General features: G+C 43.3%; 1 protein-coding gene across 1 annotated transcript in view; it reads right to left on the bottom strand.

The window, feature by feature from the left end:
- csmd2 (CUB and Sushi multiple domains 2) overlaps nucleotides 1-17,925 on the bottom strand; it is a 236,551-nt gene that overhangs the window by 28,229 nt on the left and 190,397 nt on the right. Inside the window, exons 44-55 of the mRNA XM_047605624.1 lie at nucleotides 16,212-16,389; nucleotides 14,205-14,350; nucleotides 14,032-14,112; nucleotides 13,355-13,468; nucleotides 7,620-7,808; nucleotides 6,732-6,878; nucleotides 4,278-4,466; nucleotides 3,249-3,434; nucleotides 2,878-3,072; nucleotides 2,541-2,714; nucleotides 2,266-2,439; nucleotides 1,740-1,913 (exon numbers count right to left, since the gene is read on the bottom strand). Of these exons, the coding sequence (XP_047461580.1) occupies nucleotides 1,740-1,913; nucleotides 2,266-2,439; nucleotides 2,541-2,714; nucleotides 2,878-3,072; nucleotides 3,249-3,434; nucleotides 4,278-4,466; nucleotides 6,732-6,878; nucleotides 7,620-7,808; nucleotides 13,355-13,468; nucleotides 14,032-14,112; nucleotides 14,205-14,350; nucleotides 16,212-16,389 (1,947 nt within the window). The remainder of the gene's footprint in view (nucleotides 1-1,739; nucleotides 1,914-2,265; nucleotides 2,440-2,540; nucleotides 2,715-2,877; nucleotides 3,073-3,248; nucleotides 3,435-4,277; nucleotides 4,467-6,731; nucleotides 6,879-7,619; nucleotides 7,809-13,354; nucleotides 13,469-14,031; nucleotides 14,113-14,204; nucleotides 14,351-16,211; nucleotides 16,390-17,925) is intronic.

Genomic DNA, 17,925 nt, shown 5'->3' with positions numbered 1-17,925 from the left:
CATCACATCTGAACAAAACCTGACAGGCTCCTGGCCACGCTTTAACCCCATGGCTTCCTTCATCTCTCCTTTGCTCTGTATCCTTCTAAAATAAAATCTGAGCTGAGACTAAGGTGAGATGAAAAGGCGCCTCGATTGCTGTAATTAAGGTGATAAATCTGATTGACAAAAAGACCCGTAAGCTACTTATGTCTCCACATGAGCGGTTCTCATCACAACAGTCATCCACACGCACCCTCACACATAAGCAAGAAGCACACGCGTGCACCTCCGAGTCAGCATTCGCACCGAAACAAGGCCAATGCTAATATGATGTCACTACTAGAGCGGAGAGATTTAAAGCACATGTCGGGGAGAAAATCTGGCCTGCTTATGCATGCAGCAGACAAATGTACCTCTTTTTCTTTCTTTCGTTTTTTTTCTGAAATTGACGAAGGATTTCTGCGAGACATGTGCTCTCCCCTTCCCTTTGGAAATGTCTAAAAAAAAGGCCAAATCCTTTTTCTCCTCATTTAAAACAAACTCGTAAGTCAATCAGTCCCTCGTTCTGTCACTGCCTTGTCACATTCAGGGCCCGACCTTGCGAGCAGGCCCTGAATGTGCTTGTCATAAAGCCTTCAGTTAGCAGAGACTTGGAGACAGGCATGAGTGCTGAGATACATTGCTTGTCGCAAAACAAGCAAAAACTGAGCAAAAACCAGGACGCAGGTCTCCAAAGGCTCCTGTCTCCCATACCAGCTCAAGGATCCTGTGATTGTTCTTTCTTGTCTCTGCGTGGTTATTAGCTAAGTTTGTTTCCTTGACAGACAGGTGAACCTTCAAGGGTAACAATGGTAGCTTGGCAAAGAGGAAATAACATCACATGTAAATATTATCCGGAATCTCCACAGACCGTGCGGTTGAGACCGTGGTAATTAAAAAGTCCAGGCTTCTCTTTGGATTTTCATTTCAATTTTCCCATATATGCGTCAGTTAAACTCTTTCTTTGACCCGGCGCCTTTGTGCTTCATCTCCACTCTTTCTGTGATTGGAGTCATCTGTGGTCACAGAAGATACGACCTTGCACAATAGGTAATTTAATACCTACCTGCAACACCAGGAGAGAATACAGAAGGAGAACTGTAGCCAACTGTGTGGAAATGAGCAGTTTGTGTGTGGCATGAAACACAGAAATGACAACGTGGAACAATGTGGTTTAACAGGGATTTTGATATATTGTAATGTAATGCTATCAAACAATTAATTGCACAACCTTGTTTTAAATCAGTTAAAATAGTTTTTTTAGTTCACTATTTGATCCCACAGAAACAGGATGTGACATAATGGCAACCATGAATTGCCATGCCAACAGCGAGGTAAAGAGGTCCCGTGGGGCCGTGAGAACTGTAAAATCATTTCCTTGTATCTGGTGGAGGTAGGGCAGAGCGTAGTAGTAATTATAAAGAAATGTGAATGAGTCTGGAGGTAGTGTGGTTGGGTCATCCCCTCTTAGACCACACTGTGCAAATTCTGGCTCCAAAGTTACATGATAGTGTCGCCTGTAACCCTGTGTTAATAGTGTCAGTTTGGCCAATGAAAGGAAGTGGGGACATGCCATCCATATTTATACAATCTACAGTTCCATTTGGATCTAGCAGTAGACAAGATCAGAGACCCATCTTCCATCTGGTCTTTACATTTATCCTTCAAACTGCAGCTATGATATGAAATTGTACTGTACGCATCAAGTTCATACTTACTTTTACACTTTGGTAGGGCATTGCTCCATTGCCCATTGGCCTGGCACATAGATTTCACAGTCCCCTGCAGAACGTATCCGGTATTGCAGACAAAGCGTACAGCGTCATTTAGGTTGAACTGGGTTCCTTGCGTCATACCAAAGGTAGGGTTGCCAGGGTGACCGCAAGTGATGGCTGAAAGAATCCAAAGAAGAAGAAGGTATTGGATACACATTTGTGCAGTGCATCATTTTAGAATGATGTTATCATCCGTGAAAATAGTGGAGGTATCTGCAATGGTGATCAGTACTGGAGGGCTCAAGCCTAATCACACTCAACTGGCCCTAAATTAGCCATATTAGAGCATCCCTAGATGACACATCATTACAAGTCATTGCAAGAACACTGAAGTTGAGTAGAAAATACTGATTTGTTTCCAGTGATCCAAGTAGAAACCACAAGTCTGAAGGAGTGCCTGGGTCTTTCATCTCGTAGTTTTACCACCCTTGACTGCACTTATAAATACCTACTCTCTGTGGGCACTTACGGACACAGACAGGAGTACGTCCAGACCAGCTGTGATCCTGTTCACAGATTCGCACCGACAAGCCAATGAGACGAAATCCTGGGTTACACTGGTACACAACGCTGCCTCTGTAGTTATAATTCTCCCCGTTGATTTGGCCGTTCACTATTGGCTCTGGGGTGCCACAATGGCCAGCTATGGATGAATAAAGAAGGAAATGGTAAAGGTCACTCAGAATTACTTTTTGAGGCTCACTGCATGGCCTAGTAATCATTTTTGGGTGCTGAAGACCTCACCTAGACACTGAACCTGTGATCCGCTCCAAAGCCCGTTGGACATACACTCTCGTACACGAGAGCCAACCAAGGTGTATCCTGTGTTGCAGGAGAAAATGGCTGTGGCTCCATAGACAGTTAGTGTTCCAATCTTGTTGCCATTTGGTGGAGTCCCAAGGTCCCCGCAGGAGATAACTGAAATAAAATTGTTCTATTTAGTTTTCATTCACTTGGTTGTGGTTAAATCAGCTGTACCTATTATGTCTGAAAATAAGATGGTAAAATAGTTTTTGTTCTATCAGACATGACGTGCTTGTGTCTTTGTGCATAATGTGGTTATAACAATGAAACTACATACTGTCACAGACTGGGCGAGGATCTGGGTAGTTCCATGTACTGTTGGCCTGGCAGCGAATGACTCTTTGGCCTCTGTAGTAATATCCCGGGTCACATATGAGCATCATTATAGCATCATATTGGTTTTGAGTCCCATAGATTAGTCTCCATCTCCCATGTTCCACAGCAGAGTGGCCAATGTCAGGGCAGGTAACCGCTGGAAGATCAAAAACATTATTAATTCAGATTAATTACTTGAACTTTTAACAATGGAGTTTTAATTGCTTGTGATGGTAGCGATTTAAAATGTTTATATAAGATGTGATTTGCTTAGAGTCTGTTTAATTCATAGCAATACAACTAATTTAAACTGAAATTGAGAGAAATACTCACGAACACATCTGGGTGGGGCCTCAATGGGGCTCCACCTCCCAGATTCTTGACAGATCACTGATGTTGTGACCGGCCCAGCAAGACGAAATCCAGGGTTACACTGATAGGTGGCCTTGGCTCCCAGAGAGAAGTCCTGGCCGACAATACTGCCGTTAACAGGAGGCACTGGCATTCCACAGGACATTACTAGAAAAGAAGGATGGGGCATGTAGGTTAGAAATAATGTATACACTGATAAATATCTGCTTGGAAGAACAAGAGCACAGGAAGCAAAGTATATTTTAATAACCGTTTTTGTATGCAGTGTGTCTAGCTCAGGCTTGTTGCACAAACATCCTCCAAGAGCCTGCATTGATGTGCAGTAAACATTAGCTTAGGCCACCATCTGTACAATAGCAAACAACCAAACCTAGAGAGAACACATGCAATTCATGCGGAGATTACACCTGGTGCTGACTTGACCAGACACTGAATGGCTGCCCTGCTGCTCACGGTTTTTGCTTCAGCTGGTTTTGTTAATAAGGCTGTTCAGGAACTAGACTGTAGAGGTTTTTTTTTCTGATGGAATATTGAAGAAAATCAAAATCATTGCCTGTCATCTGTATAATCTTTGTTTTGTTTATTTTCCGTTTCAAACTGGCCAACTCCACACAGTGAAAAATTGCACTTTTCTCTACCATCACAGGTCATTTTCAAATAATGTGCATGGTGACAAGCAAATAACTGTGACCCATAAGTTAAACCAAATATCCACAAAGCACCATCTACTGAAATAACACAATCCAAAGCACATGTCCAGTTAAATAAGACATTCATTTGGTATGAATGCTATGTTCACACTATGAGCAACACCATTATAAAATGGCCAAATGTGAACAGTGTTGTCGTCATTACGTTGTCAACTGTGATCAAGAGACGACATGATGAAATAAACGCACATGACTGGCTGAGACACAACTGGAGCCAGTTTATAGCTTCATACCGCCAGATGAGAACACTGCACTACTCATGACCTGGTGCTATGACTACCTTGGCAAAGCGGCACCGGTGCATTCCACTGGTAGATCCCCTGTGCGGTCCGGGTGCATGTGGCGCTGCTCTGGCCAATAAGACGGAAGCCCTGGTCACAGGTGAAACGCAAAGTGCTGCCAAGCTTGGTACCACTCAGACTGTGCACGGTGCCATTTACAGGGTTGTTTGGAGGGCTGCAGTAGGCCGCTGTGGAAAAATACAGATAATAGGCAAATATAACATATTAATACTGTTAAAACTGAGAACAAAAAGCATAAAAAACTATAATGATGTAGCTGTTGATGAATAGGTAAAAGATTAATGTGCTTTCACTAGCATATATTCCCGGATCTCTTTTGCATCGCTACGCCTGGTGAAGTGAAGGAAGATACATATTAATACAAAAGCCACAGCACAATCTCTTTAACGCAGAAAAACTGCAATCATGAGACAAGGAAAATTGATTAAAGGAAACTAATGCTCTGCAAAGCAAAACGGGAGTTTGTCAGCAGATGCAAGGGAGGATCATAAAAGTGATGGATACGTAATAACAGGAACAAAGTATCTGTTTTTGTTTGTTGGTTAAATTGGTGGCAGCGAGAATCATTTATCATCACAAATGGTGTCAGCAATAGGTCCACAGTTTCAAAAGAAAACTCACAGATCTAAAGTGCCTTTTGAAGATCTCACAATGATGCGGCATTGCTACAAATCTAATGGAGTGCAAGAATGTTTATTTAAAAAAATCACATAAAATATTAAAAAATATATGTGATGTAATAATGTGACAGAGGAAATTGTGCTGATTGTGGATACAGCATCACTGTGAATGCATCAAGATTCAATAAAAATTGCTTCCCGTTCAAGTCAGTGAGGTTTTTTTTCTTCACAAACCAGACAATTTAGTGAACAACCCCTCACCGTATAAAAGCTTAATGCCACGTCAATGGTTAGTAAGTCTTCAGCATTTATGAGATGCTGCTACCTTCCAAAAATTATTCCAGCGAGACAGAGAATTTTCAAGTGAGCCAACAGAACTTTTTGTGACACTGAAGAGATGTTAGATGGAGCAGAAACTGACACTGAGGTTCAGGGAGATGCTACACAGCAGATGTACTTCAGGCTCTGGTAAAGGGTTTTGTCAAGAGAAGCAGTTCAGTTTAAAATTAAAACGTCTTGACGACTCCACTGTCATCAAAGGGAGAATTCTCATTAATGTTTTCATTGACGACTACACGGATAAGAAACAGAAGGAACACGGACCTGAGTTTTAAGTACACACACACACACACAGCGCCACTGCACACATTCCTCCTGCGAATGCCTCTTCTGTCAGTCACAGAAACTGGTGGCTTCTGAGCCACCCTCGAGATCAATTCTTCACTTCTATCTGTGTCTAACTCATTTGGCCCTCTTTCTGTGCTCATCGGTCTTCTTCTGCCTGTTATAGTATAAAGCTTGTCTTGCTGCAATCAGCCCCGCAGCTCACAATGAATCAAATCTACATGGGCGGGTGTCTGGATTGGGATAGATAACAGACAGCAGGAGAAAGAGGGGGGGAGTGGTTGATACAGAAATGTGATGAGACCTTTGGGCAAACAGTAATGAAGGTATGGAAAGAGTCGGGCTGACAGAATAATTGGAGAAGGGGAACACGTCTAAGCAAAGTTAGAGAAACAATAAGAGAAGCCCTGAATGGGGGATAAGAATCAGAAACTGGGATGGAAAAGGGGATGTCTCAAAGTTTGTAACAGAAGACTCGCCCTCGGAGACAAAAGATGAATTGATGAGGAATGTGCCTACGCCACCTGTTTCTTCCACCACACCAAGGTAGCACAGAAGGCCACTCCATATTGACCATGGCACCTTGTGGGTCCTCAGGCATCCCTAAGTCCGTCTGTCACTTAACCTGCTATGGCAAAATCCATCACCGCTAAGAAAACAGTAAGAAAGTAAAAGAGGCCAGAGAAAACCAGGGCACAGAAACAAGCGAACATCCGGTTTGGGAAACTGAAAGCTCCACAGAGAGGAGGAGGGAGACGATTAGTCAATCTGGCTGAGTGCTGTTGATACAGAACGGAGGGAGCCTTTTAAATATTTACACAGCCATAACTCACAGCGAGTTATGCAGGTGTCATATAGCAACAGATCGTTCATGGGAGCAGGACAAAACAGAAGAATAATAAGCCGCTCAAGAAGCGGCGCTCGCTAATTCCCAGGCCCTCGCTGCGCTGTGAGAAGTGTTGCAGATGCCTGCCGCCCCCGTTAGGTTGTCATAGAGATGGGTCATATTTCTAGCTGTCTCAGAAGCAGTCGGCAGCACAAATGTTGACAAAGTGAACCAAAGGCATCACGGATGACATCGAACTTACAACAAGGTCCAGAACCTTAACCACTAGCCACTAGCCATGAAATCACACTAACACAGAAGCCTTTTTATTAAATGCTACTTAATACTTGGTCCTGACTCACCTGAGTAGCGTATACGGAAGCCTTTGTGGCTGGTAGTGTGATCGAAGGACCAGTGCAGGTAGACTTTATTACTGGAGCTGGTGATGCTCAGAGGGCTGGAATAGTTACCACTGAGGGTGACGAGGAGGGGGCTCTGTCTGGACGGACCTGGGTGAAAGAGGTATAGAAAATGATTTTAATTATTTGTTTTATTATTATTTGTTTATACTTATTTTAGGGAAACAAAAGAAAACTACCAACATTTAAATGTTTGATATGAATCACGTTATTCCGCAAAATCAATATATAATTAGCTCTTAATTGTGGGGAAAAAAAAGAAAAAAGATTTAAGGCCAATAATTGGCTTGGCAGCCTCAAGGTTAGCAAATGCCTGCTCCTCTCCACTCGGCAGTAGAAGATAAAAAGCACTTATCAGCATCACTAGTGTATACGACCACCATTTTCTCAGGGCGGCCTGGCAGAGTTGCTGACTGCGCCTCTAATCACATGCAAATGCACAAGGAAGATGTAGATGTTCTGTCACCATGAAAGGGAGCCTGTGTGTGATTTCTGCTGGTGGATGCGGGGAGCTTTGTTAGGGACAGTAAATTTAGCTGTCGGGCTCCTTTAAGCCTTTACATCTGGACATTTGTGAAACTGTGGTCGGGAATGTGTAGAAGGAGCTGGCATACGTATATAGGTATTGACAAAATGACTAAATACATGGTAGGAAATACACAGGTTGTGGCTCAGTGGTTGTGAGTTGTCCATGAACCGAAGGACGGTTTGATCCCCGGAATGTGCCATATGCCAAAGGTCGGAAAGAGCTATATATATAAAAGCAAGACCATTTGCAATTTCCTGATCTAAGTACTTCTTAGACATTAGACCTAAGACTTCTTGACTCACCATCAAATATTTCAAGCTCATCAAACTGACGGCTGGTCTGGAAGTGTTCAATAGTGAAGGTGATGTTGTAGCCTGGCTCCACTTTGACCACCCACGAACAAGACTCAAAATGTGGGAAACCGCTGCCTGGTGACTGGCTCATGATGACGCCTGTGGAAGCCATCAGGACCTCATTCATGGGACACGTCACTGTGGGGAAATGAGAGAGAGAAGGGGCAGAGAAACGAAAAAAACAAAAACATTATTATGAAGTCCAGGGATAAGTATTCGCTTACGTGTAGTTGTTGTTTCATAATTGCACATTCAGTCTAGTGGTTGTTCATTTGTTTTCCTGAATTTAATTTTGCTCAAAGCACAAATTGGATTGGTTAGATCCATATTGTTGCTGGAGGGCATCTCAATGTGACCAAAAGCGTGGCTAAGCTGATTGTCATTCTGGACCTGTTGCTGTCAGAGGAGGACAAAGCTGTCCACGGTAACTCTGTAACCAATGACTCCTCATAGCATATGCAATATTACTGACTTGACATCATCACATCCCCTCCTCTTTGTCAGAGAGTGACAGTTGTGATGCTAACTTGGCAGCTAACGCTCACATCTCCCTTGACGCCCTACCACTGTGGCATCCACTCATCTCCATCCTCTGTCATTGGCATTCATGCGGGACGTCTCTGCGACATCCTTTGACATTTTCTAGTGGATTCTAGCCTGTATTATCAGACAGTACGCAGCAATCCTGTCTGTTGTGTTTTTTTGCTGCAATGCTGTGAGGCCAATCTCTTAATCTGCCAGAGCTGTCTGCATGCACAGTGCACAGTGCTGCAACGCAATGCAACTACATAGTTGTTTTTTGTTCAGTCCTATTGCCTTTGTGGTGTCTGTCTACAGAAGGGGTTCTAGATTGTGGAATCTAATTTTCCACAGCAGAGAAATGTACATAGTGCAATTTCTCAGTTTGCCAGTGACTGCTCCTGTAGCTAGGTAAATGGTCTCTCTTTAACTGTTTTCTTTGACATTTCGGCTTCCGATGGCAACTCTTTGCAGAACATCACTGCTGTTATAGTGCAAAGAATCTTTTCTCCCATACACAGCAGTACTGTTTTAATAGCAACGCCTTGTCTGCTGGACCTCAACAGCTTGTTAAGGGCTTTTAGTGCTAGAAAAATACAATTTCAGCTCACAGAAAAATAATTCATTTACCTTGTCAGACACCAGCCAGAGGCTTTACAGTCAAAGAAAAATGTCGGCTAAGAAAATAAACACTTAAACAATACTTGAAATGTGATTAAACGCCACTTCAAAGCGCACAGGGCCAGGTACTGCCTCCATTCACGTCCATTTTGTGTGTATCAAAATCAAGTGTGGAAGGGAATTTGGCCGGGGACGTGGATGCCCCTGCCGCATTCTGCAATTTGAATGCCCCAGTCTGTTCTGCCTTAGGCTACAGCAGCACTTGGCACGTGAAGGTTCTTCATTACAGTGGAGGAATAGTGAATTCTTCGGTGTAAACTATTTTTTATTTTTTGGTATATGGATGAGCATTGTGCCATTAAGGCAATGTGTTCCTGGGGGAAGAGATTATTAAATATGGTAGACAGACTGGGTTAAACAGTATCTGCAAATAATAGTTTCACTTTGTTTTACTGTGCTCGGGATGTCAGCCAGGTGGGTTTATTGCCTCAGGAAATCTCAGATGTTATCGGGTAAGCTGTCACTCACAGAAAGGCGGCAGTAATTACTTCAGAAATATGGTTCAGTCAAATTTACTTTTTTTTTTGCAAAAACATTGACCCAAAGTTTTTGGTTTTTTTTTTAAGGATGAAAGACAAACACGTAACATCTGCAAATGCTGTTGAACAAAAATAACTATTTGACAGCATGTACAGTAGTATAGCAGCACATACTGTTGTTTAAAATTCTAAATTCTACAAAGTATTTCTGGGATCTAACTCGGGAGGTAAAGTGACAGTAATCTTCTCTGATCCTAAATTTCAAGTAGACATTTACCAAGTCTATGAAATCATTCACAGCCTCAAGCACCTCTGTGGATGCGAGTCAAACGGTTTAAATCCATCAGCGATAGTGAAACTGATTGCCCCTGGAAGTGGCATATAAAATCTTAGAGTGAAGTTCATTAAACGATCAATTCTCCGGGGATGAGATGTGTGTTGTCAGTGACCTTTCAGAAAGCTCCGACGTGTCTCCAAAACTGCCTTCAGCTTGTCTAAGAGTTGATGGGCAGAAGAGATGGGCATGGGCTCTTATCTATAGGCTGCTACTTATTAAACTAATCCACTTTGAAATGAAGCATCACTCTGGCTGTAAACAAAAGGGTACTAGGGGACAAATCTGACAGCTGGGAAAAGGCAGCTTCGACACACAAGGTGAGATCAGCGCCGATAGGGCTCAAAATGAAATCTCACTTTAATGAGACAAGGAATGGAATAAATGGCTGGGAGGAATGGCAATCTGCATCCCTTCTGTTTGCTCACGGTACACAACAGCTTCCCAATAAAAAATGCAGAGGAAAACAAGCACAGATGCACACACATCTGCATCCCTACACACACACACATTTTTTTTTTTACTCCAGTGTGTATGGATGCACTCATGCATAAATCCACAACATATCAAGCTTGCAGTGCTGCTGAGACGCCTTTACTCATGTTGCTATTTAATTATCATAAGCTGAGGAGCGATAAGGAGCTGATTGAAGGGGATGGGCCACAACATAAGCATTAGCATGGACAGGGACCTACCAACTCACAGACGACAGGGATGACAATAAGACGTGAAAAAAGGGCAGCTTTAATCCATTCTGCCAGTTATATTAGGGGGCAGGGGCGGGAAAAAAGGACTCATAATCTACAGAACAAAAAAAAGAGACAGACGAAGAGGCGAAGGAGGCAAAGTGACGGGGATGAAGAAAGCTACTGTAACTAGCTTGGAAACTAATGTGATGGGCGATTATGCAGGTTTTAACCAGAAATCTGTCTGGGGGATAAACACAGGGATTTGGGATCATCAGAGCTCATTGTGTATCCATTAATGAATTCCAGCCACACTGATGCTGCAGCTCCGTGTGTGTGATGCGAGAACTCCCCTGTGGTCTCGGCAGACAGCAAACGCAGTTAAGGGGGTCCAATGCAAGCCAGTGTAATCAAATAGAAGGCAAATCAAATGCTAAACAAACCCAACAGTTTGCTCCAATGGCGGGAAATATAGGAGGCACTGAACCCATTTGCATGACTGCCAACAGTTGTCTGGATTAAATCATGGAAAAAAAATTGTCTGCGTTTACACATGAATGGTGTCGGCTTTTATTTCCCTGCCTGTATGTCAGCTTTTTTTTTTTTTTTTGAGGGGGAAAAGGGGAAACACAACAGAGAAAGACAGATCTGGGTAGAGATCGACGCCTGTGTGTTAAAGTGCGTGAGAATACACAGCGCCGTGTTTTGAAGCAGCCTCAGACAATGACAAAAACAGGAGAGATCGGGAATAAGGGTACACGTGTTATGTAAGAAGGGGAGCTGGATGCTGGTGAGTCAGGGGAGAGGGGTGGAGGTTGGGGGAGGAGGGAAAGCAAAAGATGAGAGAGGATACTGGCACTGAGGGGTAAGCGGCACTGCAGAACCAGCTGTGGCTCCGCCGCCGCTCTCTGGAAGACTATCACGGAAGGACAACAGGCACAAGCTAGACCGGTGTGAATATGTATACAGTATGTACAAGGGCATGATGTGTGTGAATGGGTGTGTTTGCTCGTGAGCGGGGGGAGTGTGGGGTGGGGGGCTGCTAGATGTGCAGGGAGGTTTGTGCTTGTCAGAGCTAGAAGTGGTGATTTGATAGGTGCAGCTGCAGCCAGCATGTCCCCTGCATTTCAATGAGCTGCGCGCTTCGCCTCTTCACTGCCCTCCAACCAAGTCTCTCTTTCTCGCTTTTAAACTCTAGTCCCAGTCTCACTTGCACCGCCACCCTCCTGCTCATTTAGCTGCTTCTCCTTCCATCTTTTACGGCCCCACTCTGGCTTTTTGCTCAACAATCCTGCATATCCACAGTTGACTCAAGCCGCTCACCTCCTCTGAGTGTGTTCGACCCTCTTCCCTCCCCATCCAACCTTCTTCTCTTCCTTCACAATAGCAACAGTTTGTTCTTTTAGCTTACAGCTTTCAACACGTTCTTACTCAACCCATCTTCGTCTTAAGCTTTTGTTATCTCTGTCCTCTCCATCACCCTGGCCTGTGTCTTTTCAGGCAAAGAAGGAGAAAGAGGTACTTTGGAGCAGTTTCTCTGCACTTTAACGAATTGCTCAACAAAAGAGGGATAGATTATTGAGACAAGAGCATGAGTGCAGTTTTAAATCTGAAACGTATTGCAATAAATTCTATTGTCAGTGAAGTATGACACGTTTTCACTTAGTAGGACGGTAGAGAAGGTGAGTGGATAAGAGACAGAAAAAAAAAAACACTTTCGGTCTCCTCTGCACTGCCTCTCACTGGGTGTCCCAGGTCCTTTGTTCCATGTCTTCATTATTAGCCTATACATAGCTATCCATCCCCCTTTATTGCCCTCTTTCTTTATTCTAATTCTTTTTATCTCTCTCTCTTTGCACCTCCTGCTGAGTGCATTTGCATATTTTTCTTATTTAGCACTCTAAATTAGTCACATTTATCAAACTTCGCCTACTATCCCTTGTCCCCAACCTGACCCACAAACAGAATGAGACGCACAACATTTTTTAAAAAGAGAAGGCAAGAGAATGAACGGTATGCGCTTTTGTGATATTGTGTGGCGAGAAGAAACAGAGGGACCCCTCTGTGCATTCACTTTCCTGCCCAGAGGAAAAGTGTTGCACACAATATAGTGTATTATGATGATGCAGAGTGTGGAGCACTGTGCTCATGGAGTCCTCTGGGAGGACGATATCTCAGCATGTAGAGAATGCCACAGCAGCCGCCGTCAGCCTTGCGGGAGCCAAGAATCAGCCACAGAGATGGAAAGCAGCACCAAACAGAGATGTGGCTGTTGCTCCGTGACTATGGGCGAAAAGTGGACCCAGGGGAGCCAGAAATAAGGCAAAACTCAAACTAGTGCATGAGCCTGTGATTAGAGCACAATGATACAGTTTCTACTCCTACAGTATAACCCTCTCCTGGCAGATGAAGACAGTGTTCACCCTTGTTGTGATGTATCTGCAAAACATTGGGATTTGACTTCTTGAAATCTCAAGAGATATGTCACGTAAAAAATAAACCCTATTAAATAAGATATGTGGCAATGTGCACTTTACAGAAGTAAAAGCTTCCCCTCCTGTAGGGATACTCTTTATTACTGCTGAGTTTAGAACCTTTTGAGACCATTGCTTATATTGTGTGCTTGATGCTATAATATATTTCTAAAGGAGCTGTTTAACCATACAGATGGATTATAGTAGGTTCTAACTGTGCTTTGAGCTACAAGAATTCATTCATTTTTTAACAATTTATCAAAGAGGACTTAGTCATTAACCAACATATTGTATATATTTGTATACAATATAATAATATGTCTTAACTGTCATTGTATATGTAATACAAGAGAATAGCAGGGGGGCCATCACAGTGGCAAGGTGACATTATATTATTACACACAGATGTAAAATGACTCATGTATGTTCCCTTGACTTTAAAGTATGGCTGAGAAAAAATGTACTGTATATTACATAGCTGAAATCGTGTTAAAGTCTGAGACACACTCACCATCACATGAAGGTGGAGGTCCCTCAAATTCCAAGTGTGTGCCTAACCGACAGGTCAGGATGCTGTTTCCACTTAACTGGTAGCCTGGGAGACACCGGTAGCGCACTATATCACCTGAGACAGAGGAGAGAGAGGAACAGTTACAGAAAGATCACAGACGGTGGTAAGAATTAAAATAATTGATACAAGCCAAAACAAAGTTTCAAACCAATAAGTGCTACTTTGCTAAGATACTATTATAACAAGGAAGTAATTATGATCCATTATGTATCTCAGGGAAAGAAGTTGATAAGTCGAGATAAATCCCAACTGGGGATCCTGAGGATGAGAAACTACGTTAGTGTCGCTACCTCTGCTTCTGAATAATAACAAGTCAAGGTGGTAAGCAAATAAACAGATGAGGAGAATTAATCTTAAGTGTCCTCAGCAGGCAATTTGCCCCAAATCCCACTGGCCTTTTGACTATTTTATCATAATCATTCAGTTATATCACGGCCGCAATACTTCCTGGTGATTATGTGGTTTGTGATTCAAAGCCAGAGGCTGAACTGACAGTTGAGTTCTACAACATGCTACAAATTCTCAAGTTATGATGGGACCAACATCTAATATTAAACAGGCAGAAGTGCCCACATAGCAGTGGTTGTGTGTCTTTTTGTGACAGCACTAGCACCTACCGATTTTAAATTCTTTGCTTGCCATCAGGATCTCTGCATTAGGAATGATGGGTGGAGGCAGGCAGTACTGCAGTCTGTAAGCTTTAATGAGAGCATCGAAGACAGTAAATTAATACACATTAAAAAAGAAGTAATATATAAAATACAGGTAAAGAAAAAGAAAATGTATGTACCTTGGTAACTGATACGAAACAGTCCACCCTTCTCCGTGTTACTACGGAACCTTATCAGCACCTGATTGGATGTGCTACTGGGTGGGTCATTTGGTTCTCCATCAGTGAACACACCTAGTTTCCTGGCTGTCTCCTGTGGACCATCCCTAAAGGGAGACAAAATGTCACAGGTCAAAAGCAACTTCAAAGACAACAATAGACTGGAGACAACAGCTTCTGTTCGAGTGCTCACTTGTTCTCTAACCAGAAAGCACCTTGAGGCCCAGTGACAAAGCCAAATAAGTCACATGCCAGATGATTGTCAAGCAGCTTCAAGCAGCAGAGTGAAATCAAGCTGCTCTCACCTCATGAAACCCAAAGCAATTACTCGGGCCTGTTCTGGGTGATTATGTTAAAATCAGGTAGAAATTACTGATAAGCGTGGAATGACAGGTCTGGATTGCGTTGCTCCCGCTAACAACTATCCAGAGGGAGTGTCTCTGGAAGGTTCGGCCCAGCCTTGGCAGTCCCCTGGCGTGGGCATGGCCGATTAAGCTAGCTCCCAGATTCCTGCCACAACCATTCAGCTTAAAAACCATCTGTCTTTGGCTGTCAGACTGGGCATGGGAGATTACAAGCAGCTCTGGAAACGGCTGGCTAGGGACTGCTGCCTGACAGCACTCTAGCCAAGCCGCCATTACGGGGCCCATTTCCTTGGCTCAGTAGTTCAGTGGATGGATACACAGCAGTGGTAACTGGAAACTGGGGAACATGATAGTCCCCATCTTGGCTCTGCAGGAACTCACTGGGAAAGATCAACACAGAAGGGGCCGCTTACAGAAGGAGAAAGAATAAGATAGAAAGTGGACATTTGGGTCAACTTTAGCCATGCTGAGTTGAAAACACTCTAGAAATTTGCCACACGCAATCCTCTATGAAAAACAGAGTATAAAGCATAAAACAGAGATGTCACACCACGCCATGTGGATTTTTCACGTGGTTGTCAAGTTGCCAGGTTGGCCAGCAGACAGATCTCCGGTCTGACTGGGAGCTGGGGACCTTTGGAAGCAGTCTCAGAGAGAGGGGATCAACTGGGACGGGCTACCGATGCATGCAGAATCCTATCTCTGGTGCCACATATGGTCCAGCCGTGCATCATGGAGGTGATGAAAGGAGGCTTTACCCCTCAATATTTAGTCACGCATGAAGACATACATTGAGCATATAAGTGTCCCGATACACATTAATATATACACACACACAAGGCACATATGCTTTTTCACCAGCCACATATTCTATACTTTGACTTCCTCTTTATACGCTCAGAGAGAGGCCAAATACAACCAGCTTCCCTGATTACTACTCCTCAGACGGCTGCATTCATTTCATGTTAGTGTGTGCTAATCAGGATAAATTCTTTAATGGCAAATAAACAATACCTTATATTTCCTGTAAATGACACTGCATGTAAAAACACAACTGGAAATGTTTGTTGTGATACGAGGTTCCTACTTCACTTTACGCTCCCTGGTTCCCACTCCGAGCAGGCTTCACAGACACATGTTTATATTACTAAAATGTTACAACATTTGGATAGTTATCAGTGTGGTGAAGCACATATTTAAAAGAAATAAAAAAAGAGGGTCAGAAATGATCAGACAGAAGATAAAAACTAGAGGTGAGGTTATAACCAGCAGCTTATTTGCCACTGTAATGGTTGACAAAAAACAAGGGATACACGTGGTTGGAGGCTGCACCGTGCTTGTTAGCTGCAAAACAAGCTGCAGTGTCACGTGCAAAGTGGATGAAAAGAGAGGAGGTGCCAGGGGAGCAGAAGATTAGCTAAGTGGACCCTGACTCAGTTCTCTGAAGTAGAGGTGGATATTTGGAAAAATATAAATTGAATATGAAGAACATCTTGTTGAGACAGCCTTGACATCTAGGGATGATAACTACTAGAAAACTTTTTAAAATATGATCATGAATCATGAATGTATTTTCCATACTTGTTTTTTTTTCTTTTCTTACCAGACAGTGATGAAGTCATGGGGCCCGTGAACCTGAAGCAAGGTGAAGTTGAGTTTGATGCCGAAGCCAGGAGCCACGCTGATGAGCCAGGAGCAGTCAGCTGAGCTTGGGTACTCCTCTGGATAACCGGGAGAGAAGATGGTGCCATTGTCTGACGTGATGTTCCCGCCACAAGGCACTGAGCGGACGAGGGGAGAGAAACAGGCAGAGTATATAAAAATCACTGGGCCAGGAATACAGCAGGAATTCAGCTGCAATCAGTGGAAAAATGGAGATTTTTCATCCCGCTCTTCTTCCACTTCCCTTCTCAATGTCTCTTCCCTTCACTCCTTCACTCTTCGTCTATTGCCCAGGCGCTTGTCTGAGCTAAAGATTAGCCAGTAAAGCCTGTTAGTAAGTGGGGACTTGGATGGAGTGTTTCGCTAAGATAAGGCCTCAACCCGTTCCCATTGGGGCTAAAGAGAGAGGGGGGGTAAAGATGAGGTTAGCGGGGACTGGGCTTCTGAGAGGTGTGTGTTTATGTACAGTATGTGAATTGAGAGTAGACACACATGAGTGCGTAAACTCTGAGTGACTGAAAAGGTTACAGCATCTATGTCCACACATATGTAGTGGAACCTCACCTCAAATCGGTTAGAACACGAGTTAAACTAGACTGTGTAATATTCCTCAGGAACTCATGAAGTTCTAAGTAAGAAGCCCATCATCCCCACCGGTTCCCCCTAGAACAGCCTCATATTCACTGTGGTGGAGCAGAGAAAATCAGGAAAGAGAGGTAATCGCAGCAGTCCAGGCATCTCAAGCAACCAAGGCAAGGTATGGAGCTAAGGGGCACATCCTCGCATACCTATGGGTATAAGACCCTTCCCAAAGCAGAGATTGCATCTTTTTTTATCCTGCCGTTCCTCTGTCATGTTGTGTGTGTACGTGGTGTGCAGCTGCCTGGCGTAGCCCTGTGGTTGAGTGGATACTCAGTTGCTGCCTCACCTGTTAAACGAACTATCGATTAGACTCATTGATTAAAACCTGGACACTCCATAGAGTTGCACCTCTGGCTGACACATCGACTGGGGAGCTACTTAAGCCTCAAGTGTGGCAGACTATGCATTTGTTACAGTGGCTGAGGGAGAAAAACATGAAATGAAAAATATTGGGATTATTATTTTTTTTTTTTTACTTAAAAAAAAATGTTAATTCTAATAAAAATACAGTACAACAATACTAAAACACTAAAAGCCGTATGGTTGACTTCTCTGTGACACCCTGAGACAGATGTTAAGTCCTCAGCCTCTACTTTTTCAGAGTGCAGGGAACTCAAAATGGCATTTACTCCCTTGGGATCTATATGAATACATTATTTTCACTGAAAACACACCTCGCTACAGTTATATACAAATATAGGAAATGGAAAAGAGTAAATGATGGAGGAGGACATCGAAGGTCAAGCGTAGAGACAAAACAAGGCGTGATAATAATGCCAAGACAAGTAGGTTAGTGCAGGAAAGGTAATAAAAATCAATGAACTTGTGTCTCTCGTCCCCCAGAGAGGAAATCTATGCAAATACTGGTGAGACAGAGAGACTGGAGAGCAGCTGACACAAGTGCAGCTGTTAAAACTGCTGCCACACAAACGTGACTATGTAGTCGCTGAGAGGAGATGTGCAACAAAGATCAGTATTATTACAGCTGACATGTATAGTGTGCACCTTCAGAA

This window comes from Mugil cephalus, chromosome 14 (genome assembly GCF_022458985.1).
Source record: "Mugil cephalus isolate CIBA_MC_2020 chromosome 14, CIBA_Mcephalus_1.1, whole genome shotgun sequence".
NCBI lineage: Eukaryota > Metazoa > Chordata > Actinopteri > Mugiliformes > Mugilidae > Mugil > Mugil cephalus.
The sequence above is the reverse complement of the archived record's forward strand: the minus strand, read 5'-3'. Positions and strand labels throughout refer to the sequence as shown.